General features: G+C 39.8%; 1 protein-coding gene across 11 annotated transcripts in view; it reads right to left on the bottom strand.

Moving 5' to 3' along the window:
* The window catches only part of SCAPER (S-phase cyclin A associated protein in the ER), a 419,038-nt gene that overhangs the window by 153,933 nt on the left and 237,608 nt on the right, over window positions 1-27,497 (bottom strand). For all 11 annotated transcript variants that reach the window (XM_086363974.1, XM_086363978.1, XM_086363979.1 and 8 more), the window contains one exon: window positions 1,753-1,868. In XM_086363974.1, the coding sequence (XP_086220100.1) occupies window positions 1,753-1,868 (116 nt within the window). The remainder of the gene's footprint in view (window positions 1-1,752; window positions 1,869-27,497) is intronic.

Raw genomic sequence — 27,497 nt, 5'->3', positions numbered from 1 at the left:
AAAAGGAAGAAAACAAATGCTACCAAGTACATTTAAGGTGAACAATATGAATTAACAGTTATGGAAAGCACTGTCCCAAATAATCAAATACCGTTTCCTTTCTTATCTCAAACACTATGTTTGATTCCTTCCTTCCTCTCTCCCTGCCAATCAACATACACTGAGTATGTGTACAATGCATTACCTGACAACATGCCAAGTAACACACTGTCAACGAGGTCCACTGTGATAGGGAATAATAGCAACTCTTTGGGGACAGAACATCTATATGTACATTGTAACTACCCTATGGGAGAGTTTTCTGCTCCAAAGAAAGATACTCTGACTTTACAGGGTACTTACACCTTCTTTCATTCATCTCTACTTTGTCAGTAAAGCAAAAGAACCCAAACTAACTCAGTGTCAAAGTGTGTACACAGAAATATCTCACATCAAATTGATAACACTGTCTTAAACCAGGCAAGACTGCCATTTTAAAAACTGTCACCTAACATTTATAAAACACTTTAAGGTTTACAAGCTTCCCTGGTGGCTCAGATGGTAAATCCGCCTGCAATGTGGGAGACCTGGGTTCGATCCCTGGGTTGGGACGATCCCCTGCAGAAGGAATGGCTGCTCACTCTAGTATTCTGGCCTGGAGAATTCCATGGACAAAGGAGCCTGGCAGCTACGGGGTCACAAAGAGTCAGACAGACTTAGTGACTTTCACTTTCACTTTTAAGGTTAACAAAGAATTCTCACATACATTATCACTTCAGTTGATCCCCATGCTATGAGGTGAAAATGATTACAAATGAGGAAACAGATGCAAGAAGATTAAGGCACTTGTCCCAGTTCTCTTAGCTAGTAACTGGCAGAGGTAAAACTGGAACCCAGATTGGTTTCACTCCAAAGCTGGTGCTATTTCTAATTTATCAAATGTCTCTTAGAAAAAAAAGATAACATACTCAAGGAATTATTTTTCCCTGTTGTAGCCAGTGGACAAATGAAGCACCCACTTTAGCTGAGCTAATTAAATACTTAAAAGTTTCTCAGTGACATAAGTGAATTTTTATCAAAACTTTTTATTTAAACTCTACAAATGTCTCCACAAAATATCCAAAAAGTTTACATGTTACAACTCAGGAATACAATATTTCTGAAATAATGCTGTCTGTTACTACATCCTTGGTGGCCAGGGACCAGAGGGTAACTTGAAATAATAAGAAAGTAGATCTTGTGTCTAAAGGGGGTACAGGATCCTTAGGATGGAGCAATTTATAGTTAAAGACCAAATGACAGTTCAGCTCCCAACTCTTTGGCTGGGACTCTAGACTGTGGCAGTCTGGGCCCCAGACTGCTCTTCCTGTATGTTAGGGACTTCTTCAAATTTCACAGCTCAGTCCTTTGTTAATGTACTTAGTCACCTTTTTTTGTATGCAATACAAAAGTTAGTTTTCTCTTACTAGTATTCATTTCTGTTCAAATTTTGTTAAGTGGTTAGAACTTCTCACAAGTTCATCAGGTCTTCTTGATTTGGGGTTAGTAAAGGTCACAGACCAGAGGAATTTCCTTCATAAGGCTTTTTAGGCTCAATTTGAGTTTTGTAAGTGAAGTCAAGCACCTCTGTTTTTCTCCCTAATGGGGAGTGTAAGCTTTGCTATTCAAACCTGCACACACATACAATTTTCTTGTGGTTCCCCCATATGGAAACCATAGGCAGAAATGACTCACAAATGAAACGTGAAAGACAGATTAAAAAACTATACTTACTTGGGAGGAATTCGTGAAACAGTGTTCACATTTGTGACTGGGACCACTACTTGAAGAATGTGTTCAAGGGCTGTTAATCCACCAGCAGCTTGAAATGCAATCTGATCTGCTACATTCTAAACAGAAATACAAGGAGAAATTAGCTCAATTTCCCAGACATAAAATTATAACCAAATGAAATATTTAGTTGTAGCGTGAAATATTCTGTGGGTTCAATTATTCTATAAACACTTATTGAATGCTTACTCAGTGCTAGGAATTACAGGTCAAAAGTGGTGAACAAAAAAGATCATGGTTGCTGTCCCCTGTGAAGCTTAAAATTTAGTGGATGAGACCAACATTAATCAAATACGTATAACAATTTCCACTATAACAAGCACTCTGACGAAGGAAAGACGCTCTAGGAGAACAGTGGGAAAACTAAGTCTGTATTGGGGAAAGGGTCAGCACAGGCTTTTCTGGGAAAGTTGAGGTTTTGAGGCAGGCAAAAGGAAAGGGAAAGGGATGAAGCACTCCAAGCACAGGAAAAAATCATTTATTAGGTAACTTTTTAACAATACTTTTAAAAATTGGATCTTTTTGTAATGTTAATTACCACCTAACAAGATAAATTGACTTCCACAAAGATTTCCTTTGCTAGAACTTTTCTCTTTAGTAATACAAGATAATTTAATACCTAAGCAGTTAGCTTCATCTTTTTTTTTTTTTTAACCACTTTAGCTATTTTAGGGAGAATATTAAGTAACCATTTTAGAACTCAACCTATGATTTTTTTCTAGACAATTTCTGAATTATATACAGTTCTTGTGTAAAGGATATCTAAGTTCTTTGCCTTCCTCTGGCATGAGGAAGGCAAGAGTTTTTAAACATACACAGAATCACTGTGTCAAATATGTGAAAAATAGGATGGCAACCTGCTGTGGGCTGAATCGTGTCCCCACCCTCTTCTGAGTTCTTATGTTGAAATCCCAATCCCGAGGACCTCAGGATGTAACTGTGTTGGAGGATGAGAAATTTAAAGAGGTGATTTAAATTAAAATGAGGCTGGTAGGGTGGGGCAGTAATGCAGTATGACGGGTGAACTTGGCAGAGAAGGAGACACCAGGGATGCACAAAGCAAAAGCCTGTGTGAGGACACAGCAAGCAGGTATGTTTTACAAACCAAGGAGAGAGGCCTCAGGAAAAACCAAACCTACCCACACCTTGACCTTGGAGTTCAGCCTCCAGAACTGCGAGGAAAGAAAGTTCTATTATATTTAAGCCACCCAGTCTGTGGTACTTAGTTATGGCAGTCCTAGCAAACTAATATTCAACGTCTCTATTACAACAACACCTTGCATTTGTTTTAATAGTATTCTCACAGTTATCAAGCCTTGAAATGTCTTTGAAATACTGAGGGACTTTTGGTGGGGGGCGGCGGGGGGGCGGGTACTTGGCAGAGAGAGATGAGTTATTCACAAGCTCTGCCAAACACGTTTGCCTGATTCTTCTGATACTCAAAGCAAAATGCTCTGCCTGCTTTATGTGGACTAGCAATTATTGGTTCCAGAACATGTCTGGAATTTGACAGTATAATATCTTAATCATTCATTTATTCCTTCTTGGTACACAATAAAATACAATAAGAGACTATAAGAAGTTCATCATGAATCCCACATAAGAGACTTCACTTATAAGTCCCAGATAAGATTTTAACCTTAATTTTTAAGATTAACAATTAACAATTTATGTTATTAATGAGAAAATGTTTCCCTGCAATAGAACAATCAGAAAACTGAAAAACTAGGTGCTCAGTAATTTATTTAAAACCATAATGCTGTGACCATTCTTTCTTCTTATGCTGGGATGTCAATATAAATAGAAAACAGTAATAATTTTTACATACACAGATAAAACTGCACTAATCACAACCATATAGCCATATCATAACTATATGGCAAATTGAACACACCGTGTAACAATTACAAAATTAAAAAATAAGGCTCTAAAACATGGCATAGTCCCCCTGATACCCATCCTACTCATTCTCTCGCCCTCTGCCACATGTAAAGGTTATCCTGATTTCTGAAGTCATTGATTCCTTTTGTCTTCTATTCAGTTCTATAAAAACAGGCTCACACTCCACATATTCTACAGTATTTAACTTTTCTTGACTTTCTTAATTGCAGCGTAGCTGCTTACAATGTTGTGTTAGTTTCTGCAGCACTACACCATGAGCAGCTACCTGCCCTCCCTCTCGGTCCTCCCTCCCACACAGCCCCTGCTCCATCCCTCTCAGTCCTCACAGAGCACCTTGCCGAGCTCCCCGAGCTCCCCGTGCTAGGCAGCAGGTCCCACTAGCTTGCTATTTCACACGAGACAGTGTCTGTATGTCCGTGCTGTTCTCTCAGTCTGTCCCAGTCTCCTCCCCCATGATTTGCGTGAACAGAGCACAAGTTCGTTCTCCACATCTGCCATCTCTATTTCTGCCCTGCAGCAATGAATACTGGGGTACATGCGACTTTCTGAATTCTGGCTTTCTCAGGGTATATGCCCAGTAGTGGGATTTCTGGGTTATATGGTAGTTTTAGTCCTAGCTTGTTAAGGAATCTCCATACTATTCTCCACATTGGCTGTACCAATTTACATTTCTTCCAACAGTGCAGTAGGGTTCCCTTTTTCCCATGTCCTTTCTAGTATGTGTGAGTAGCTTTTTTTGATGATGACCATTCTGAATGGTGTGAGGTGATACCTCATTGAAGTTTTGATGTGCATTTCTCTAAGAATGTTGCTCTATTATTTTTCCCCCCTAAATTCATCAATTTTATTGCCTACAGCAGTATTTAGTTCATCTTGCTTGCTGTACAGTGTTCCCTTATCTAATTATATACCTCACCTTATTTAAATCTTTCAGTGTTTCACTGTTGATTGACATTTGGGTTGTTCCTGCTTTGAACTCTGGACAACGCTGCCTTCAACATTTCTGAACACGTATTTCGGCACATGTGGCATGTAGCTGTGCTGAGTATATGCTTAAGGGTGGAACTACTGGGTCACGTTGCATGCATAGGTCCCATGTTATTAGTTATGGCTCAACAACTTTCTAAAATATTCAGAACAATTCCTGTACACACTGCAGTGCAGTGATGATTTCAGTTACCTTAAATTCACATCAAAACTTGGCTTTACCAGTTTTTATTTTTTTTTTTCCAGTTTTTTTTTTTTTTTAAACCTTTAGTCATTTCAATGGGTGTATACTGGCATTTGAGTGAGGTTTTTGTTTGTCTTCCCCTGATAATAATGAGGTTGAACACCTTTTGTTTACTGGCTTTTTTTTTTTTTTTAATTTTGAGGATCACTTTACAATAGGGTGAGGGCTCAGACCATAAGGATATCATCCAATTAAACCTGACGAGTGCTTACAAGTTCTGAACGTTTCCATTTCCCTAGAAATTCCCCTCATGTGCTTTCCACAGCCAATCCTTCCTCCCTGAAGCAACCACTGATTAATGCTACCACAGCTTGGCTTTCTCTGCTGTAGAATGTCATATAGAGGAGATAATCTAGTACATATGAATATTTAAGTAGGTAGTGATGAGTTATCCTACAAGCAGTTTATCAGAGCCAGGCCCAGGGTAGCCCGGGCAGCCTAGGGCAGCATCTGAAGCCTAGGGAAAACGGCAGGGGGGCTCTGAATTATGAGGGGGAAATACACACGTACATTTGTCTCCTTTCTTCTATACTCAAGTAGGAATTATAGATAAAATATTTAATAATATTTAAAAAATAACCACATTAAAAGTAAGGGAAACATTGGTGTAAAACAGGGATGGAAGAGCTGATAATAATGCTTCCTTGGCGGTCCAGTGGTAAAGAATTCGCTTTGCAATGCAAGGGACACAGGTTCTATTCCTGTTCTGCGAAGACCCCACATGCTGCAGAACTAAGCCGGTTGCCATAACCACTGAACCAGCACTCTGGAGCCCACGAGCTGCAACTACTGAAGCCCTTGCGCCCTAAAACCCATGCTCCACACTAGAGAGCCCACCATGATGAGAAGCCCGCGCCCTGCGACTAGAGCAGCCCATGCTCTCCACAACTAGAGAAAGCCCACATGCAGAAATAAAGGCCCACCACAGCCAATGCATACATAAATAAGTAATTCTTAAAAAAAAAACCGCACAGAGCAAGAAGCCAACTTTCAGCAGACTCTTAAAAGAACATCTGCCTTTCTAGACTCTTCCTGCTTTCACAGTGATTCAGGCTCAAGTTCCGACGACTCCTCTCCTGTTACAGCTCTTCACTCTTGCCGCTCTGCCCATGCCTACTCTTACCATGTCAGTTTAGGCTCTCCTGGTCTCCCTGCAGCAGCCTCCTAATTAGTATCTCTGGATCCAGGCTCGCAGCAGCCCCATCCTCTACGGCTGTGCTTCCCAAACTCTCTAACACAAGTCAGGTGTTTTGTTTGTTTCTTTGTTTTTAAGATTTTCACTCCATTGTGACCAATACTTTTGTGAAATATTATACAAATGAGGGAAAAAAGATATACTAAGTTTGAGCCCATATTTTAAAATATTAGATGAAAGTCATGAAACTCCTCTTGATCTGTACACTTACTCACCCTGTTCTAGTGACAACAGCCTGGTGCTGGCCTGCGGACTCCTTTTTTAGTAGTCCTGCTATGGATGCCTTTATACGCAATGAAGATAATATTGTCAAGAGTAAACGTGATCACGCTACTCTGGGGGTAGAACATGTGAACGATTTCTTCCTCACTGTGACTGAATGAGGCCCAAATTCTTTCACACAGTTCTTCAGAATCTGAACCCTCTCTAACAGCCTCCTTCCCTGTCATGCTCCTACCTCTCTCTCAACCGAACTCCCCATATGGCCCGTGCTCTTTCAGGCCTCTGTGCTTTTGGGGTATCCCTTCTCAGAAGGGATGACTGTCTAGCTTTTCTTCTTTGTATCCCGCTAAACTTAGAGCTTCTCGCAGTTGGGGACTACGTCTGTTTTATCATCACATCCCCAACACTTAGCAGACGGGGGTGTACTCAGCAAATGCATCATCAGTGGTTGCTGAATGACAGTTGTGAAAAAGAAGACTCACAAAGGTATTTTAACACAATTTTAACTGTGAAAACACAGGCAGTCAACTGTTCTAGTATGAGCCTAGGATAAAATTCCCATTCCTGTTATTGCATGTAGCCAAATGGAGCAGTTTTTCACCAGGATGGAAAAGGCCAAACAATGAAATTCAGGTTTTCAAGACTGAAAGACACGTTCACCTTGAGACTCTTTAATAGCCATTAAGGAAATACATTCTCCACTCATACTCTGTTTCAATATAAAGCCTCTATATTTTGATACTTCTCAACTCAAAAACAAAGTATGTCATACTTTAAGCCCAGCAGATGCACCCATCGATGCAATCTGTCCGCAGAGAAACAAAGCAGCACTGCTGCCATCCTTGTAGACCTTCCACAACGGGAGGGGACGGGGTCAGCACTGCAAAAGCGAGGGGAAGAGGACTGAGGGAACGCAGACCATCTTAATGTACACATCTATGCCTTCAAGACAAAACAAAATACACTCAGAGCCTTTCATGCAATGCCAACAACATGGATGTGACCTCTTGAAAAACTTAAGACATGGGCTCTAATAGACATTAAGCAGGAAAAAATAAGCTGATTTCAGGAACATAAAGGACACTGAAAGCCAAATTTTTTACTAAAGTATTATTGAAAATTGAAGTTCTAATTTGTCATTTGCAACTTTTCAAAGAAATAAAGCAAAAAAGCAAAACCAACTGTGGGAAAAAAAGAAAAAAAATCTCACAAGTTTCTCCCCAGAGTCAAAGGCAGTTCTGGTTACATGCACTTTGGGATGCTCTTCCCCAGAGCATGGCTAAACGGAAATACTGGGCAGCATGCTAACTTCTCCCTCATGCCCCGCACCAACTCCTATTCATGCCATCGTCTCTGCTCTTCTCTGTGCTCCATTTCTCTTTTTGCAAGCTCAAGAATGGCAGCTGACTTATCTCTGCAGCCCGAGTGCTGGCACAGAAAATGAATGGTACATTCTTGATGGGTGAGTAGCTGAACAAAAGGATGAATAAACAGAAAGCCTTCTCTCAAACAGCAAAAATGTCCTGTGAGATATGACAGTTTACCACAACATAGAGGCCTGTGAGCACAAGGAGGAACATCTCCTGGTGGATCTCACTGCCTAATGCAGTGCAAAGGAACAGCTCTCCCTCTCTCTCTACATAAGGCAGACGAGACAATTCTCTGATAGCCTATGACAGAAAGGAAACAATCACACTGGCTCAATGATGAGTTCCCCAAATTTAAAACCAAGGGGGAAAAACACCTTCTTAAGCATATGGTGTTAAACACTCTATGCAAATGAAGAATGAAGATCACTTTCACACAATGATTCAAGTAGACTAAAGGATGCAGAGAGCCTTCCTCTTCCTCTCCATTCCCACCCCACCAGCTCCTTGTGCCAATCATGTGGCACTTCCTATACACTGCTCTCTCTATATACCTGGACGCCACAATGAGGCTGGATGCTCCTCAAATGCAGTGATATACTTGTTCCTATGCCTCTGAGTGTCTAGAAAAAAGCAGATGTACTAAAAATGAGGACGAGATGGTTGGATGGCATCACCGACTCAATGGACATGAGTTTGAGCAAACTCCAAGAGACAGTGAAGGATAGGGAAGCCTGGCGTGCTGCAGTCCATGGGGTCACAAACAGTCAGACACGACTGAGTGACTGAACAACAACAAATTCTCTCTATCCGTCCTGTCCCCTTCTCAACTTGTAATGTTCAAACAGCAATCTCTCAATCCTTTAAGACCCAGATCAAATCATTCATAACATTTTTCCAAATCCCCTCAACTAAAGTCAAAGGTCTTTGTCTTTGTACTTCTCTCATGGCCCTTCTCACATTTGACGTTATCCCAGAGCTTTCTGTGTTCATGCACTACGTGAAGCTTAAGCTCTCCTCCCTCTGCATTCTCAGGCGGGGTCAAACTCAGGATGCACACACCACAGACACCATGCAAAGACTGTTAACTGACTGAAAACATCTCATCTAGAAAGGTGAACTAGGTATTTTTCTTTTTTTCTGCCACCCTTTTTCAAATACTCTGCATTCAGATAGAAATTATGAAATCAGAACTTTCATAAAGAGCTTCATCATTCTGATTTGAGCAAGAAAAAAAAAAATGCCTCTAAAGTGGAAACCTGTGGCTTTACTTGTGTATTCAATCCCTGACATAACACCTTAATAGCTCTGCCTTCCTTTGCTCCCTCCCACTGTGAGACTGACAACTGACTAATAGGCTTACAGGCTCCATTCTAATAACCCAGCTTAGCTAAAGGCCAGCAAAAAATGACAGCTTCAATCTGAATTACATGGCCTAGGAATCCATTCAATTATTGACTAGAGTAACTGTTATTACCTTTCCCAATTAAAGGAGAGGCAGCTGTTAATCTTTGGTGGCCTGCAAAGGCTGGTGGCCTTTGTACTTGACTTCTCTATAGACAGTAATTACGTTCTTTGTGATCAGAGAGGAAGGCCTTCCTAGCCTTTTAGACAGAGGCAGCAGATGGGGAAAACTGTTTTCATGTTCATTAGCAGGATAGGCTAGATTTGTTTGGAGCATCTGGTGGTACTTTAAGACCTGTTTAGAGACAATACAAGTAGGTTTTGGCAAGTCCACAAATTCAGAATTTAGCAGCCCAATTTATAGAAACAAAAAGATTCTGGGGTGAATTTTTTTATGGTTGTTTTCCCATATGGAAAAGTTTCCTAACACTTAAAGGACATCATCTCTACTCAACTACGATCTTCACTGGTTATTGTCAGCTTCAAAGAAGCAAGCACAATGAACTAAGACTCCTTCTACTGTGTATGATTTTTCTCTCCTAAGCCTCCTAATGTTGGCTTCTTCATATTCCTATATCTACATAAAGGTCTGGTGCACCTTTTCAGCTATAGACACTCATACCTGAAAGAATCAGTTTCTGGGATTAAGATTATCACAAGGAATTTGCAAATTTGTGGGACTGTGGTGCCAGAAAGTCCTGTAAAATCATAAGCCACAGTTTGAAGGTCTGGGTAATAAGGTAAGTGATGCTGAAAGAGGCTGGAAAAGCTTTCTCAAGATGAAACGAACCATTCCTTTGTGATGCTAATCGGAACATGGACCCTTTGGAAGGCTCTCCCTGAGGGAGCTGAATTGTGCCATGTTTGATCTGTTTGGACTAAGTGAGGCGAGGGCAGGGTGAGTGAGGGGGTGGTACAGGAATTGAAGGACGAAAGCAGAACACAAGGCCTGAGGGCTCTCATTCCTTCTCTTTAAACTGCTGGAGATGGACGACCAAAGATTAGTGTATAGAGTTTATGACTGCAATCCAACAAAACTCACAGTACAGTTATTTTGATCTCTCATCTTCACACTCCACAAAGCTGCCAAGTGGCAGGCACTGGGTCAGGCTCAGCACCATAGCCACAGTGAGAGACAGACCTAACATAGACCAGTGCAATGCTGTGAAGTAGGCGCTATGACGAGGGGATGTACAAAAACCCGTATGCACACAGAGGACAAGGTCTTCAGGACACAACAGGGGTCAACGTGAACAGTTTTCTGAGTTATCATGCCATCAAACCAAAAGACAAAGGATCAGTCAAGGACCTACACAAGAGGCACCTTATGCAACTCCTTTATGCTCCCACCATTCCCAGCTTCCAGGGTGCCTAGTGCTTTGTGGGAGAATTTGAAGAGTCCAACTACAGCAGTCCCTTGTTTTCCTTGTTCCTGCATCTAATCCACTTTAGATGCTTTAAAGTTGGGAAGCAAAAGAAATTCAGGACTTTGAGACCAAGGAGAATCTGTTTGGGACAAGTGAGTGATTCAGACAAGAGCCAGTAACAAGGACAAACTCCTTCAGGCCAGCAGCTCCCAGGGAGCAGGATCTTGAGAGCTCAGAGGCTCTTGTTCACTGAGATGGCAGGGAAATGGAGACGAGTGTTCCCAGAGGGCTCTGTTCTCACTCCATGGTAACACTTGCACTTCCTGACTGATTTTTCTATTAAAATTTAATTGTAAAGTAGATCATAATGATTATTTAATCACAAGGTAGACTGTGAACTCTTTGACAGTTGGGATGTTTATACAGGGTCTAGCAAAAAGTAGGCTTTCAATAAATACCTTCTGAGTATAAAAGTACAGTCTAGTTTCTGGGCTTCAACATCAGAAATTCTCTTAAGAGGAAAGAAAACCCATGAATCCACAATGACAAAGAAAAAGGCTTAGAAACATTCATGTGCCTGGGAAAGGCAAGGCAAGGATACAGGTAAGCCAGAAACTATGGTTGTTAAGGCAAGGCCAGCCCTGGGGTTAGGCCTGCCTGAAGAGGACAGGCCCAGAGAGGAAAAGCCAGGAATGTGAAGGGCAATGACAAGGCCTTTGTTGACATCTTTGCTGATGTCCTGCCCTACCTGGCATTCATCCCCTCCCCCCAGTTCTCAAGGAAAGTAATGACCCAGGCCTTCTATGTCCTAAAGAAGGGAGGGGGAGAGCAATTTTCTCAAAGTGCCAACGTGGACGGCTGAAAGTGACAAATTCAAGGGCTTACCATGTGGCAGGTGGTAGACTGTTATCTTATCTAAGCCCTCAAAACATCCCTGTATAATGCGATGATGATGAGGTCTGAATCATCATCCCATTAACGAAATAGAGGAATCAGTTACATGCTTAAATTTTTACAGCTAGCAAGTGGCGGAGCCAGGGATGGAGCCAAGGTTTATCTGACTTCCAAGGGCACAATGTATCTACATCAAGAAAGCTGTGGGAAAATCTAGTGTGTGGCTATAGGGATGTGCTGGGCTTTTAGCACTTAGCACTAAACATCCCAGTTCTGTAACATCTTGGACTTGAGGCTATTTTAAAATTTCAAAGAATATTTTATTTTGAAATAGTTTTAAAGAGTTACAAGGACAGTAGAGAGTCCCTATATACTTTAGTTGAGCCTTCCTCATATTAATATCATGGCACACTTATCAAAACTTATAGTATAAGAAATTACACTATACTATTAATTAAGCTACAACCTCATTTGGATTTCCACTAGTTTTTCTATTGATGCCCTTTTCCTGTTCCAGAATCAAATCTGGAAACCCATGTTGCATTGAGCTCCATGTTATTGTGAAGACATGGTGAAGTTACTTTTAGTATTAGAGAGGGAATCCTGAGCTCTTATATTAACATTCACTAGCAACTAAAAAAATTTTTTTTTAATTCTTGAAATAATCCAGACTCAGAAAATGTAAAGGAATGCCAAGTTTGACTATCACAAGTAAATAAAAAAGGAAATGAGAGCTAACTAGATTCTGAGGGACTGAAATATGAGTAGTACTTTATCTGGTGGTGAAGTTCTTGAGACTGTCAGGAAATGGGGAGAAATGTGCACACAGCAGGAGGGCAGCAGGCTCTGGGTGAGGAGGAAGGGAATGTGGGACCAGGGTTAGAAGAGAGGCCAGGTGGCCCAGGATGGGCTCCCCCTGCAGCTCCAGTCCCAACTGGCCCTCAGTACTTTTTATGGCAGAGGGTAAGCTTTCAAAACCCTTTCCTTTCTGATTATCAGTGAAATCCAGCAAAGACTTCCAACTGGAGCATGATACTGCTTCAGAGTCTTCAAAGCATGCCTTCTCTACCTGTGCCCAGGACAGGATATTTATTTCAACATTATTTTTCCCCAAGAAGTAGCAAGGTTAAAAACCTTGCAGACAGAAAACAACAAAATTCTGTAAAGCAATTATTCTTCAATTAAAAATAAAAAACCACATAACCTTGCAATACGGTACTAGGAAAGTCAGGTACAGTTGATTTTAGAAATGATCCTGCTAGGAAGCACTGTGTCTGCTTAATTTAGTCTGAAGGAAATGAAAGGGGGGAAATAGCTAGTGATCACAGGCAATCCATTTCCCAGATGGATTATCTGGAGTCTGCAATCTGGTTCAGCCCCTCCTGGTTCTCTAGCATCTAAAGTATAGAGGGAAAATATATGAGATAAAATTACTGCTAAATCTGTTACTAAAGAGACTATCCAATACAAAACGTGGCAAGTAAGAAGGCAAAAATGAGCAGCTTTTCAGATTTTGGACTTCAAGATGACTGTATTAATTTATACTTTAGTTAGCTTCCCTAGTAGCTCAGCTAGTAAAGAATCTGCCTGCAATGCAGAAGACCCCAGTTCGATTCCTGGGTCAGGAAGATCTGCTGGAGAAGGGATAGGCTACCACTCCTGTATTTGTGGGCTTTCCTGGTGGCTCAGCTGGTAAAGAATCCGCCTGCAATGTGGGAGACCTGGGTGTGATCCCTGGGTTGGGAAGATCCCCTGGAGAAGGGAATGGCTATCCACTCTAGTATTCTGGCCTGGAATTCCATGGACCAGTCCATGGGGTTGCAAAGAGTTGGACACGACTGAGCGACTTTCACTTTTTCTTTTCATACTTTCAGTTCAGTTCAGTCGCTCAGTCGTGTCCAACTCTTTGTGACCCCATGAATCGCAGCACGCCAGGCCTCCCTGTCCATCACCAACTCCCGGAGTTCACTCAGACTCATGTCCATTGAGTTAGTGATGCCATCCAGCCATCTCATCCTCTGTCGTCCCCTTCTCCTCCTGCCCCCAATCCTTCCCAGCATCAGAGTCTTTTCCAATGAGTCAATTCTTCGCATGAGGTGGCCAAAGTACTGGAGTTTCAGCTTTAGCATCATTCCTTAAATTTCATACTTTAGTTAAATGAAATGAAAATTGCTTTACTACACAGAGTTCTGTTCCCCATTAAGATGTTGCAAACAAGATGTTCTTATGTAGAGAACAATGTGAAAGACTTTTTCAGAGTGTCTGGCTTGATTTTGCTAAAGCAAGTATGATCATGTTTACTGAAGGGTTAATGCTGCCCCACTGAATTGTTACATTAGAGATGCTCTGAGCTACTGCTTTTAGCTAGAGTGAATAGGATAAGACCTTTTCTAAAGGTGAACTAAGATGTTTAAAAGTCTTATAAAAAAAAATAAATAAAAGTCTGCTTATTCAAGGCAAACAAAACGCAGAGGATTCATTAAGTCTGGAGAACACCAGAACATTACAGAATCTTATTTCTTTATAAAAAGGCATATATGTATCTCTTTTTACAAGGAATACTCAATTTCATCTAAAGAGAAATTTGGTGATCAACTTATATTTACACAGCCTTTAGTCTGAGGTGTGTTTTAGTTTTAAGTCAGCATGCAAGTCCATGTCCTCCCATTATGGAGAAGTAAAGTCATCAGTTAAAAAAATGTAAAGATCCTAAAATGAGTCCATACTTCCGGAGACATTCACGTGTAAACATTAAAAGGCGTACAACCTAGGAGGCCTTTTCAGCAGGGACAGGGAGAGGGCTTTGAGAAAGATGGGCAGAAATGATATTTCAGACTGTGAGCTGCTTGTGGCAGAAATAGTGTGTGTTTGCTTGTTTTTAAGGAACTAGGGCTTCTCTACTGGCTCAGTCGGTAAAGAATCTGCTTACAATGCAGGAGACCTGGGTTTGATTCCTGGGTTGGGAAGATCCCCTGGAGAAGAAAATGGCCACCCATTCTAGCACTCTTGCCTGGGGAATTCCATGAACAGAGGAGTTGGGCAGACTACAGTACATGGGGTCACAAAGAGTTGGGACATGACTGTGTGACTAACTTTTAAAGAACAGAGGTTATTCATTCAGAGTTTGCTACAAAAGATAGTCAACCACAAACACTTGCACTTGGCAGAGACTCAAAGTCAGAGGGATGGGAAAGCTTTATAAAGCAGGCAAGAGGCGGCTTCAAGTACGTAGTGTTTGGAGGCTGTTGGCATGGGAAGCCAGAGGCAGGTTAACTGCAAGGGAGCATCTTACTGGTGGCTTGAGGAGCACACTCATCTTTGTCTGGCTGGTCTTGAACAAGAAGCAGGATCAAAAACCAGTGAAGCTGGCAGTCACTGATCAACTTCTGACCATTCTGGCTTGAGTGGTTCAGAGGTTGTAGGTCACTGCTACAGATGGGCTGGCTATTGTCTATTTGTATATTCCGTTTCTCAGACAACTTGAACATTTATGTGGAAAATCCAGATAAGTGTACAAAAAAGCTCAAAAAATTAATAAGCAAGTTTAACAAGGCCTTGATACAAGGTCACTGCCAGAAATTAATTCTATAGGCAAATCCATAGAGATAAAAGTAGGTTAGTGGTTGCCAGGAGCTGGGGGAGGGGAAAACGGGGTATGGGAGTGATGATGTTATGGAATTAGATGGTGGTGATGACTGTAGAACCTTGTTAACATACTAAAACCCACTGAACTGTATACTTTAAAAGGGTGAATTTTATGGTATGTGAATTAGATGCAAACCATGTCATATTTACCATTTAGAAACTATTAGCATGGCCTATGGGTTAATGCTGCCATGGTTTCAATCCCAGTTCTTTCACTTATTAGGCATAACATCAGACAAGTTACTTATCCTCTCCATACCTCTGTGTTCTTACAAAGGAGGCCACATAATTCCCACCTTGTAAGGTTATTAAGAGAATTAAATAAATTGATCTGCATAAACATTAGAAATTGTTGTCATTTTCTTTATATTATCCCTGCTTCTTAAGCTAATTACCTAATATAATGTCATCAAACAAATCTTAGTTCCTACCTGCTGAGGGCTTATGCTTTTTCCAGCCTTCACATTTCACTTCCAGTTCATTCAGTGCTAATACCCATAGCATGCACGTGTGTGTGTGCTCAGTGGTGTCTGACTCTTTGCCACCCCTCTGTCCATGGGACTTCCCAGGCAAGAATACTGGAGTGAGTTGCCATATCCTTACTCCAAGGGATCTTCCCGATCCAGGGATCAAACCAGCATCTCTTGAGTCTCCTGCGTTGGCAGGCAAATTATTTACCACCGAGCCACTTGGGAAACCCTGGTACCCATAAGAGCAGACCCTTAAAGTTCTCAAGGGGACATACCCTAGAGTCTTTCTGGTATCTCAAAATTTCACTAACATATGATTTCTCTCATAAATATCTTTATTTTATCTGAGTCTACCTTCTCACTCCATTAGTCTCAGCTTTAATATTATTTCCTCCAAAGAGCCTCAAGGCTATAGTCTTCTGACTATTTCCACAAACAACTCTGTATTTCCTTAATACGTCCTAAAAAAACTCATCACACTCTTTTATAATAATTAACTATTCAACTGCCTATACGGGCAGGGCCTGTACCTGTCTTTAATTACTGCTATTTCCCTTGTGCTTGGCACATGAAAAATTCACTAACATTTTAAAGTGTGTATACACATGCAACAGGCACTCTCCTAAGTGCTGCCTTGCAAGTAGTGCCTCAAATAATGAGGCTGATACAATTACCATCCCTATTTACATGGAGAAACGAAAGCTCAGAGAAGATAAGTAACTTCTTTAAGATTATATAACTAGTAAGGGCTGATCTAAGACTCATATTCAGGTAGGTCTAATTTTAGAATCTTGAGCTTTAACCATCACACCATATTCCTTCTCTGCATACTGTGCACTGAAAAAGAAAACTGTTTCACTGAACTAAAATGTCTGTAAGGTGAGTGCAATGATACAGATTAGTGCTAGGAGGTTTCCCTAGACAAGAAGATAGCATTATAGACATAATAAACTATACACTTCCAGATAAGGAATGGCTCTATATTGTTCTTGAGAATAAGGTTACTGAAGCTTTGAAAAAAAGCCATTACTCGAGAAGTGAAGAGTAAATGGTAAGAGGTAGAAAAGAACTATAGAAACTAAGAATTTTGGGAGAAAATAATAGCAAATGAAGCAACTGACAAACAACTAATCTCAAAAATATACAAGCAACACCTATGGCTCAATTCCAGAAAAATAAATGACCCAATCAAAAAATGGGCCAAAGAACTAAATACACATTTCTCCAAATAAGACATATAGATGGCTAACAAACACATGAAAAGATGCTCAACATCACTCATTATCAGAGAAATGCAAATCAAAACTACAATAAGGTACCATTTCACGCCAGTCAGAATGGCTGTTATCCAAAAGTCTACAAGCAACAAATGCTGGAGAGGGTGTGGAGAAAAGGGAACCCTCTTACAGCGTTGGTGGGAATGCAAACTAGTACAGCCACTATGGAGAACAGTGTGGAGATTCCTTAAAAAACTGGAAATAGAACTGCCATATGACCCAGCAATCCCACTGCTGGGCATACACACTGAGGAAACCAGAATTGGAAGAGACACGTGCACCCCAGTGTTCATCACAGCACTGTTTATAATAGCCAGGACAAGGAAGCAACCTAGATGTCCATCAGCAGATGAATGGATAAGAAAGCTGTGGTACATATACACAATGGAGTATTACTCAGCCATTAAAAAGAATACATTTGAATCAGTTCTAATGAGGTGGATGAAACTGGAGCCTATTATACAAGAGTAAAGTAAGGCAGAAAGAAAAACACCAATACAGTATTCTAATGCACATATATGGAATTTAGAAAGATGGTAACGATATCCCTGTAAGCCAGACAGCAAAAGAGACACAGATGTATAGAACAGTCTTTTGGACTCTGTGGGAGAAGGAAAGGGTGGGATGATTTGGGAGAATGGCATTGAAACATGTATAATATCATATAAGAAACGAATCACCAGTCCAGGTTCGATGCAGGATACAGGATGCTTGGGGCTGGTGCACTGAGATGACCCAGAGGGATGGTATGGGGAGGGAGGTGGAAGGGGGGTTCAGGATGGGGAACATGTGTACACCTGTGGCGGACTCATGTTGATGTATGGCAAAACCAATACAATATTGTAAAGTAATTAACCTCCAATTAAAATAAATAAATTAAAAAAAAAAAAAAAACTAAGAATTTTGGATTAAGAGGGAACTTGAAAATGTTCCCTTATTTAAGGTGCCATTTTGGGTAGTCTGGCAAATGTTATGTGCTTTATAATATAACTTTACTAGCTTTTTATGGTATATTTTACAATTTATTTTCTTGGGTACATATACGAACAAGCTTGTTATATCACTTCGACAAGCAATCTGTCTGATACCCAGAATATATAAGGAACTGTAGTTGGTGCTTTAGAAGACCAAATTGAAGGATAGCGAAGAATCAAACTTAACTAATAATTAATGTCTGTACTTTGGATTTGTATTCGAGAAGTAAATGATGTAAATTATACATAAGCTTTTTTAAGATAAAAATATTCTCCAGCTTCCTTTTGTCCTTAGTTGAAATAAAACTGGGATATATAAATGAAAGCAAACACAAGTCATTGTTGCAACTCTTCAAGATAACACCAATTTTTCCCTCTGAATAGACTGACTTTGTGAGGTAATTCCCAGAACTCTTTCCTGGTATTACCAAATCTGCCAAATTGGCCACTTCTGTAAAGTAAGCTATTTGGCCCTGACAAGCATTTCTTGAATGTCCAGGCATCTGCTTGCCTTAAGGCAAGGAATGGATGAGAAGACAAGCCAACAAACCATTCAGTTTATTTGAACAAACATTTATTGCCTGCCAGCTATCTGCATGTTTGCTAAATGGCAGAAATACAGAAGCCCAGAGGATCAGGACCTATCTTCAAGGACCTCACATTCTACTGAGAAAGACTCAAAAACAGATGAATATGACATAGGGTGGTGAGTCTTGTGTATGATGGAGGTATGGGGCTTCCCTGGTGGCTCAGTGGTAAAGGATCTGCCTGCCAATGTAGAAGACGCGGGTTCCATCCCTGGGTTGGGAAGATTCCCTGGAGAAGGAAATAGGAATCCATTCCAGTATTCTTGCTTGGGAAATTCCACAGACAGTGGAGCCTGGTGGGCTACAGTCAACGAGGTCGCAAACAGCCAGATACAACTTAGTGACTAAACAGTCTGATGGAGGTACAGGGTACACCTTGGGCGTACACAGGTAAGCACGTAACCTGCTTGGGTGAAGATCAGAATGATGTGAGGCGATACCAGAGGTGAACCTCAAAAGAAGTCATCCAGGTAGAAGGATTTGATTACAGGGTGGGTGTGTGTGCGTGTGTGTGTGTGTGTGTGTGTGGTTGAGGGAGGCAAATGCACTGAATGGGAGACAGTGAGGTGTTCTAGGGGATGAGGTGTATGGAAATTAGAGGGTAGAAGGCCTACTCAGGGGATAATAAGCTGCTGAAAATGGTTAAGAGTGTGATGTGATGGGGAAATGTTGAGAGATGATGTCAGAGGTGTAGGGAGAGAATAAACTTTTCAGAGGACCTTGTGTTCAAAGACAGAGAATCTAAATCTTATTCTAAAGCAACAGAGAGCTGCCAAAAGGTTTTAAAGCAGAGTGACAGACACACTTTCCACCCCCGCCCCTCCACTTTTGAAAGCACATGCTAGAATCTATATCGTGGCTAGACTGGAGTGGGTTAAGAAAAAAACAAAAAAAAAGTAAGAGAAATGATTCGGGAGTCAACACCATCAGTGACGATTCAAACAGAGAGGTAAGATGGCTGGCTAAAACCTATACTTAGAAGTAAAAGCAACGACAGCCTTGGCTACTGATTGGAAGTGGGAGAAAGAAGAATCAAGTTACCAGTCATCTTCTACATATGAAGCAGAAGGGATACAAACTGGTCTAGCACACCCTATGAAAAAGCTTCAGTTCAGTTCAGTTCAGTCGCTCAGTCATGCCTGACTCTTTGCGACCCCATGATCGCAGCACGCCAGGCCTCCCTGTCCATCACCAACTCCCGGAGTTCACTCAGACTCATGAAAAAGCTTAGAGTCTATCAATTGAGTAAAGGAGGCATAAAAAGAATGTAATGATTTTCAAGGTAATGAATATGTGGCATTCACAGGACGCAGGGTTCATGCATGGCAGGAGAGGGAGACGTCTCGTGCCTCCTTTTCATAATGCCAAGTGAAAAACACTTTTAAACACCATTTTAACTTTTAATACACAGTCCTGCTAAATGGAACAATGGCGTCAATCGGGTATTTGTATAAAGGACTGAAAGCTGGACAGATTTTTTTTCTTTACTGCATTTATCTCTAATCAGCCATCTTTGTTCAATAACATTAATTTCATGCAAAAGAAAAAGGAGTAAAATACGAAGGAGGAGGGGAAGGAAGAAATGAAGATACACTGCTTTTTCTAGGAAAGGTAATTTTTCTTCCAATGGATATCATATATTGGTTGCCATGCCTCTGAACAAAAAAGCCTATTTTTCTTTTTCCTTAATTTTAACTTACAAGGATTCCTGTGCCATCATCATATAGGTGCCAATTTAGAACAGTTTGAACATAGAACAGTTCAAAGAAGAGATAAGAATGTCAGATTTTTGTATGATCTTATGTTCATGTTTTCTAAGCCCTAGTAAGTAAGTATATCTATAATCTCAGAAAGCAGTATATATTTAACCTTTGTAAGCTACTGCATACTCACAGACATGATTATGTCTTCTCAGAATGCGCATTATATTACGTAAATCTGTTTCTGTCAAGTCATCTTTTCTCTAGTCTGCTGAGAAATACACTTATCATATTTCAGATGGCCTCTGAGTGGCACTGCCTAACAGTCAGTGGATTGCATCAGATACGCAGTTATGTCATCTTGCCTTTTTCTTCAAGAATAGTACAACTTGAGGTGAAAAACTAGTGCTATTTAAAGTAAAATGGCAGGTCTAAACCACTGAGTACATACATGGTCTGAATATATTTACATGAAAATACGAGTGTTACGGCAGGTATACTTATATATTATAAGTTGTACTTTAAAAATTATTTTTTATACTCCTAATACTTAACACAGTGCCTAGCACTGAGTAGGTACTTAAATAAATGTACATTCCTGTGTTGATACTAATAAAACACATCCCAATTTACAAAGGAATAAATCAAAAGACTGTAGTCTCTAAACAAATGAAATACCAAAATGCCCAGGCAGCACAAGAATCACATTCTATACAGATCGCAGTGTCCAATAAACATTACACCAGAACTTAAATCTGCACTATACAGTATATGCATGCAATGCATTACATCATCATTTATCAGAAATGTCACTTTTGAAAAGGCAGAGGCAGAGATCCAGCAATGCCAGGGGCTGCTATGGATTGACAGGTTCTAGGCAACTCCACATTCCCATCTTTAACTCCTCCAGCTCTGGCTGGCATGGAAGTAGACAGGAATAGCTCCCTCAAGTTATAATTCTCTGGGTGCCATCACCCTCTTCTTTTGCTCCTCCAATCTGTGCAATAGTTTTTATGATGCAATATTTGTTTTAAACACATCTCTTTTTGAAATACCTAGAGTAGTTACTATTTTCTTAACTGCAGAGTACTTTCTTGCTGCCCACTGTTGCTTGACATTTTCATTCATTTATTCAACAAACATTTAACAAGCAACCATTATGTTCTTACAATTAGGTGCTGGGGACAGATAAAACAGACAAGCCCATCCTTTAATGAAGTTTACAGTCCAGCATTCTAGTGGTATAATCAGCTTCTATTAAAAAATATGTAAGGATTATAAACTCAGTGAAAGTAAGATCATAAAGTACTACTTAATTCTTACTGGTGAATGCTTTACTCAAAATTAAATTTATTGCTTTCGGTAAACCAAAATATAAAACTTTACCAACTGAAGTGATAAGAGAAGTCAACCCTTCATAGATGTACTTTAGTAATCCATTCCTGTCCCTAATGTTACAATGAGGCACAGGAATATATATGTGATACAACTTATGCAAAGTGTATACAAAGATACAAAAAAGGTACACAAAGCATATACAAAGACATGAAAGAAGTAGCACAGACTCATCATGAATTTACCTAAATCCTCATTTAAATTAGATAAGGAATTTATTAAATTTGTTTCTATGGCACTTGAGACATAGATAGTAGACAAGTCCAAAAAGTCCTCTATCAAATGAAGTCAGCAACCTAATGTGTCCCCAGACAGTAGGCTACCAATTTGTTTATCAGTGATCTTGACTATAAGGCTGTTAATGTATTATTCATTAGTACATTATGCATTTTACTGCTTCTCTGCAGAGATTTTCATTCAGAAATGCTCTGTGCTAGCAAGAACTGTGTAAATGACACAAATAAAAAGATGATTACATATGTTTCTGATGAGTGATTTATATAACACTTTTAGTAATCAAAACATTAATATACAACATAGCTTATCATCCACATCAGTTCAGTCCAGTCGCTCAGTCGTGTCTGACTCGTGACTGACTCTTTGCCCCATGGACTGCAGCACACCAGGCTTCCCTGTCCTTCACGAACTCCCGGAGCTTACTTACACTCATGTCCATCGAGTTGGTAATGCCATTCGACCATCTCATCCTCTGTCGTCCCCTTCTCCTCTTGCCTTCAATCTTTCCCAGCATCAGGGTCTTTTCCAACGAGTTCTTTGCATCAAGTGGCCAAAGTATTGGAGTTTTAGCTTCAGCATCAGTCCTTCCAATGAATATTCAGGACTGATTTCCTTTAGGATTGACTGGTTGGATCTCCTTGCAGTCCAAGGGACTCTCAAGAGTATTCTCCAACACCATAGTTCAAAAGCATCGATTCTAAAAAATGCTCAGCCTTTATTATTATCCAGCTCCTGATCTTGTTTTTACTGACCATATAGAGCTTCTTCGTCTTTGGCTGCAAAGAATATAATCAATCTGGTTTCAGTATTGACCATCTGGTGATGTCCCTGTGTAGAGTATTCTCTTGTGTTGTTGGAAGAGGGTGTTTGCTATGACCAGTGCGTTCTCTTGGCAAAACTCTGTTAGCCTTTGACCTGCTTCGTTTTGTATTCCAAGGCCAAATTTGTCTATTACTCCAGGTATCTCTTGACTTCTTACTTTTGCATTCCAGTCCCCTATAATGAAAAGGACATCTTTTTTGGGTGTTAGTTATAGAAAGTCTTTTAGGTCTTCATAGAACCGTTCAACTTCAGCTTCTTCAGCATTACTGGTCGGGCACAGACTTGAATTACTGTGATATTGAATGGTTTGCCTTGGAAAAGAACAGAAATCATTCTGCAGTGACCCCACAAGAGACTGACCCAGACTTGCTCGTGAGTGTCCAGGAGTCTCCAGTGGAGGCGTGGGTCGGTGGTGGCCTGCTGCAGGGTTGGGGGCACTGAGTGTAGCAGTGCGTGCATGGGACTTTTTGAAGGAGGTCCCCATTATCTTCATTACCTCCACCATAGTCTGGCCTCAGGTCAAACAACAGGGAGGGAACAGAGCCCTGCCCATCAACAGATAATTGGATTAAAGATTTACTGAGCATGGCCCCGCCCACCAGAACAATACCCAGTTTGCCCCTCAGTCAGTCTCTCCCTTCAGGAAGCTTCAGTAAGCCTCTTATCCTTCTCCATCAAAGGGGTGACAAAAAGAAAACCACTATCACAGAAAACTAACCAATCTAATCACATGGACCACAGCCTTGTCTAACTCAATGAAACTATGAGCCATGCCGTGTAGGGCCACCGAAGATGGACAGGTCATGGTGGAGAGTTCTGACAAAATGTGGTCCACTGGAGAAGGGAATGGCAGACCACTTCAGTACTCTTGCCATGAGACCCACACGAACAGTATGAAAAGGCAAAAAGATAGGACAGTGAAAGATGAACTCCCCAGGGCGGTAAGTGCCCAATATGCTACTGGAGATCAGTGGAGAAAAACAAACACCCATCTGTGGATGTGACTGGTGATGGAAGTAAAGTCCAATGCTGTAAAGACCAATACTGCATAGGAACCTGGAATGTTAGATCCATGAATCAAGGCAAATCGGAAGTGGTCAAACAGGAGATGGCAAGAGTGAACATCGACATTTTAGGCATCAGCGAACTAAAATGGATTGGAATGGGTGAATTTAACTCAGATGACCATTATATCTACTACTGTGGGCAGGAATCCCTTAGAAGAAATGGAGCAGCCATCATGGTCAACAAAAGAGTCCAAAATGCAAATACCTGGATCATCCACATGGGGTTTCCTATTCTGAAAAATTCAAGATGCTTTATGACTGACTTTAATTTTCTTGTACCTGTCTAAATCTATGATAAAGAACAACTTAGGCCAAGAAGTATGAATTGAATACACATAATCCAAACTGTAAGAGATACATTCACCCAGTATGACTTATTCCAACTTCAATTTGGTGGAGAGATATCTATTTAATCACTATGCACTGATTCACTGGTATTGAGTCAGTTAAAGATTTTAACTCTGTCAATAAAGCAACAGTTGTTCCTCAAGCAGTATGCTAATTTTTAAGTTTTATTACTTGCAAGGAAAGAATAAAATGATAATATCCAAGTTATTAAATCTGCAGTTCATTTAAACTAATAGCTTGCAGTAAGATGTGAAAACCTGGAATAGAAAAATAGATGGTTGAAATACACACATAGGCAGTGTGAACCGTTGATCATTATATTAAGACAGGAAACTTCCAGTGCAAATGTTAACAAAACGCTAAGGGGGATGGGGGAGATTAGAGAGTGATGATTAAAGTTTCTTTTCAGGGTGATGAAAATGTTCTAAAGATTATACTCAACTCTGCGAATATAGAAAAACAGCCAATTATTGTGTTAAAAGGGTGAATTCCATCCAATGTGAACTGTATCTTAATAAAGCTGTTTAAAATAACAAAATGGTCTAATTAAAAACCACACTATTTACTGAAATACTGGGTTTGAAATATTTACAGCAATTGTAGAATAGCCAGATTAGCTTAATTCTCATGCAGAATTGTCTTTACTAAGAGTAGCACATTGCTTTAGGTAAACGCGGTATATAAAATTCAAATTAGAACACTTATAGAAGTATTTTCTGCTTTACAAAAGATTCAGACTGAGTTGACAGGACTGGAGAAAGTCTTAATTAATAGGTGAGAAATATATATTTGCACAATAAATGAGGAAAACAGAATCAGACAAAAGTTTGATCCTAAAGTTCTGGTATGGACAGACATGTTTTTCTCTCTCAATCTCTTTCTCTCTCTCTCACAGAAGCCAGAATTTCTGAGTTACTGGTTTTCAGGATGTTCACTGATTACCCTTTATGAGAATCTGATAGAACCAACTAATAATCAACAAAGAGATTAAGAATCTCTGTGCTTCAGAAGACATAAGCAACCATACACAACTGTATTTCATGGGAATTAAACTACACTTCTGATCAAGGGCAGAAAGAGAGGAGTGTGTCAGAGGATGAGATGGCTGATGGCATCACTGATGAAATGAACATGAACTTGGGCAAACTCTGGGAGATGGTGAGGGACAGGGAGGCCTGGCGTGCTGCAGTCCGTGCGGTCAGAAAGAGTCGGAAACTACTGGGCGATTGAACAACAACACACCAAACTACAGTTAGTCATCTTATTCATTCAGTCAATAAACAGTTTCGTGTCACTTAAGGCTGTGTTTCCTTATTAATCTAGGGGTATGCACCCAATGACAGTACTGAGGTGGGAAGTGCACTGTGTTAGGAAAACAAATCACTATAATCCCACAGTTAATGCTATAACAGAAGTATAATCAGAGGGTTTTGAGAACACAGAAGAGAAATTGCTACTCATTTTTTAAAAAGAAAGTACATGCTTTATACATGAAAAATCACATTTACAGCATGTTCTCATATATTATGGAGAGGATGATATACTTGCCACTTTAGTGTCTTAGTTTAAAAAAAAAGCATGCATAAATCAACTATCAAAAATCCCAACTGTTGTGTGTGATCAGGGTAAAATAAATAACCTTTTCTACCTTAGCCACCTCCTACATGCCATCAATTCCTGACTCTCATAAGACTGAAATGACTGTCGCAACTTAAATAAGACTCTTATACAACTATGGTTTGAAGTTCCTTCAAAACATCAACATAATTAGCTTTACACAAACTTTTCTTATATTAATGGCCCAAATATTCAAATAGAAACTTTACTTACAAATTTGTAAAATTTTCATAGCTTTTCAAGAAACCATGCAGTAACATACTCCTATAAAATGCTTTGTTGCTACAGTAAAAAAAAAAAAAATCCACAAAATTCAGATACACAAAGGGACTGCTCATGTAACATGTGTGCGCTGTGTGTATAGACTTCTCATCTACCTTGTGGAAGACAGACAGCCACGGTAGAGACCTTGAAAAGACTAGCGTGAGAGGAGATAAAAGAACAAGAAGCTGTCAATGCAAACCACGGCAAAAATTGATACTTCTCCTAAGAGAGGTGCAGACAAAGTGTTTTAGAGTTCAAAGAAGAGGGAGACCATTTCTTCTTGGGAAGATATTTTCACTTGGATTACGATATTTTCACTTGGATTACTAGGCTTTTATGAATGGTTCCATTAGAAACAAGACCACCACATATCTAAGTGAATATTTTAAAATATTTTCACTTATTATTACTTACATCCTACGGCATAGTTAATTTTTGCTGCCATATTATTTTTATGATGCTCAGAAACAGGAAACCAGGACAGTCCCACATTCTGCTGAGAAATGTTCATTCTGAACTTCTGGGGATGTTTAAGACAACTTTTAACAGTTTCTGGAGATGTTTATCTTTCATTCAGAGACTTACCAATACATGAGAGTATGATCTCTGGAATGAAACATGAACTGCAACCAAATATTGCAAGCTCTCAGGAATACCATGAATGCTTCCACAAACTAGGTTTACATGAAGGGAAGACCTTCTGAGACCTGGACTACTCAAATAATCCATCCAAGGACCCTTAATTTATGAAAATTAAATATAATTACTGGTACATATTAATACTACACTAATACATGACTGTAAGAATTTATTTTTTTCATAAAGTTACATTTTCTATGCATACCTAAAATATAGGCATCCCTTAACAGATGCTTATTTTAATTAAATGTAATTAAAATAGTTAAATAGTTAAAAAAGCAAGCTGATGCATTTTTACAATTTCTAGGCTCACCATTTTTATGTACCACATGCCTTCTCTATGAACTCGCCCTTCTGCTGCTGAACTATCTTTTAACTATTCTTTTAGTGAAAGCCTGTACTACTTCTATTTATTTGCCTTTGAATGTTTGAAAATGTCTTCAATTTGCCTATATTCCTGAATCATGTTTCACTGGGCATAAAATTCTTGGCTGATATTACACATCTTGAAGACACCATTCTGTTGACTTTTGGCATGCCTCACAGCTGACAAGAAGTTTCAGTCTAACTGTACTTTTCAGATAATCTGTCTCTATTCTGGTAGTTTTACATATTTTCTTCTCTTTGATCATCTACAGTCTCCCTATAATGTGAATTCATGCCTTTCTTCCATTCCTAAAAATTCTCAGGTGTTGAATGTCAAATATTAACTCTATTTTTCTATTTTTTTCCTTTCAGAACTCCAAATAGATGCTATGGAAACCCCTCCATCTACAATCATGATTCTTAATCATTCCTTCATCCCTTTTGTTTCTCTTCTGTGTTTGGGGTATGTTACTTATTACCACCTCCCAAGTTACTGCTTAACTCTTTGCATGTCTAATTCCAGTTTATATTTTATTCTATTAAGTTATATTCTTCAAGAGTTATATTCTTATTTCCTATATTTTAGTTCTTTCTCATATTACCTACTATTTCACTTCTGCTTATTTTTTCATGCTTTCCTATTGATTTTAAAAGGGTACTTTCATTTACCTCCTTGAGAATACTAAATATATTTCTTT

Source organism: Bos grunniens, chromosome 21 (assembly GCF_055505025.1).
Source record: "Bos grunniens cultivar Pamir isolate PY7600 chromosome 21, Bosgru_T2T1.0, whole genome shotgun sequence".
Lineage (NCBI taxonomy): Eukaryota > Metazoa > Chordata > Mammalia > Artiodactyla > Bovidae > Bos > Bos grunniens.
This window is presented reverse-complemented; position numbering and strand designations above follow the sequence as displayed.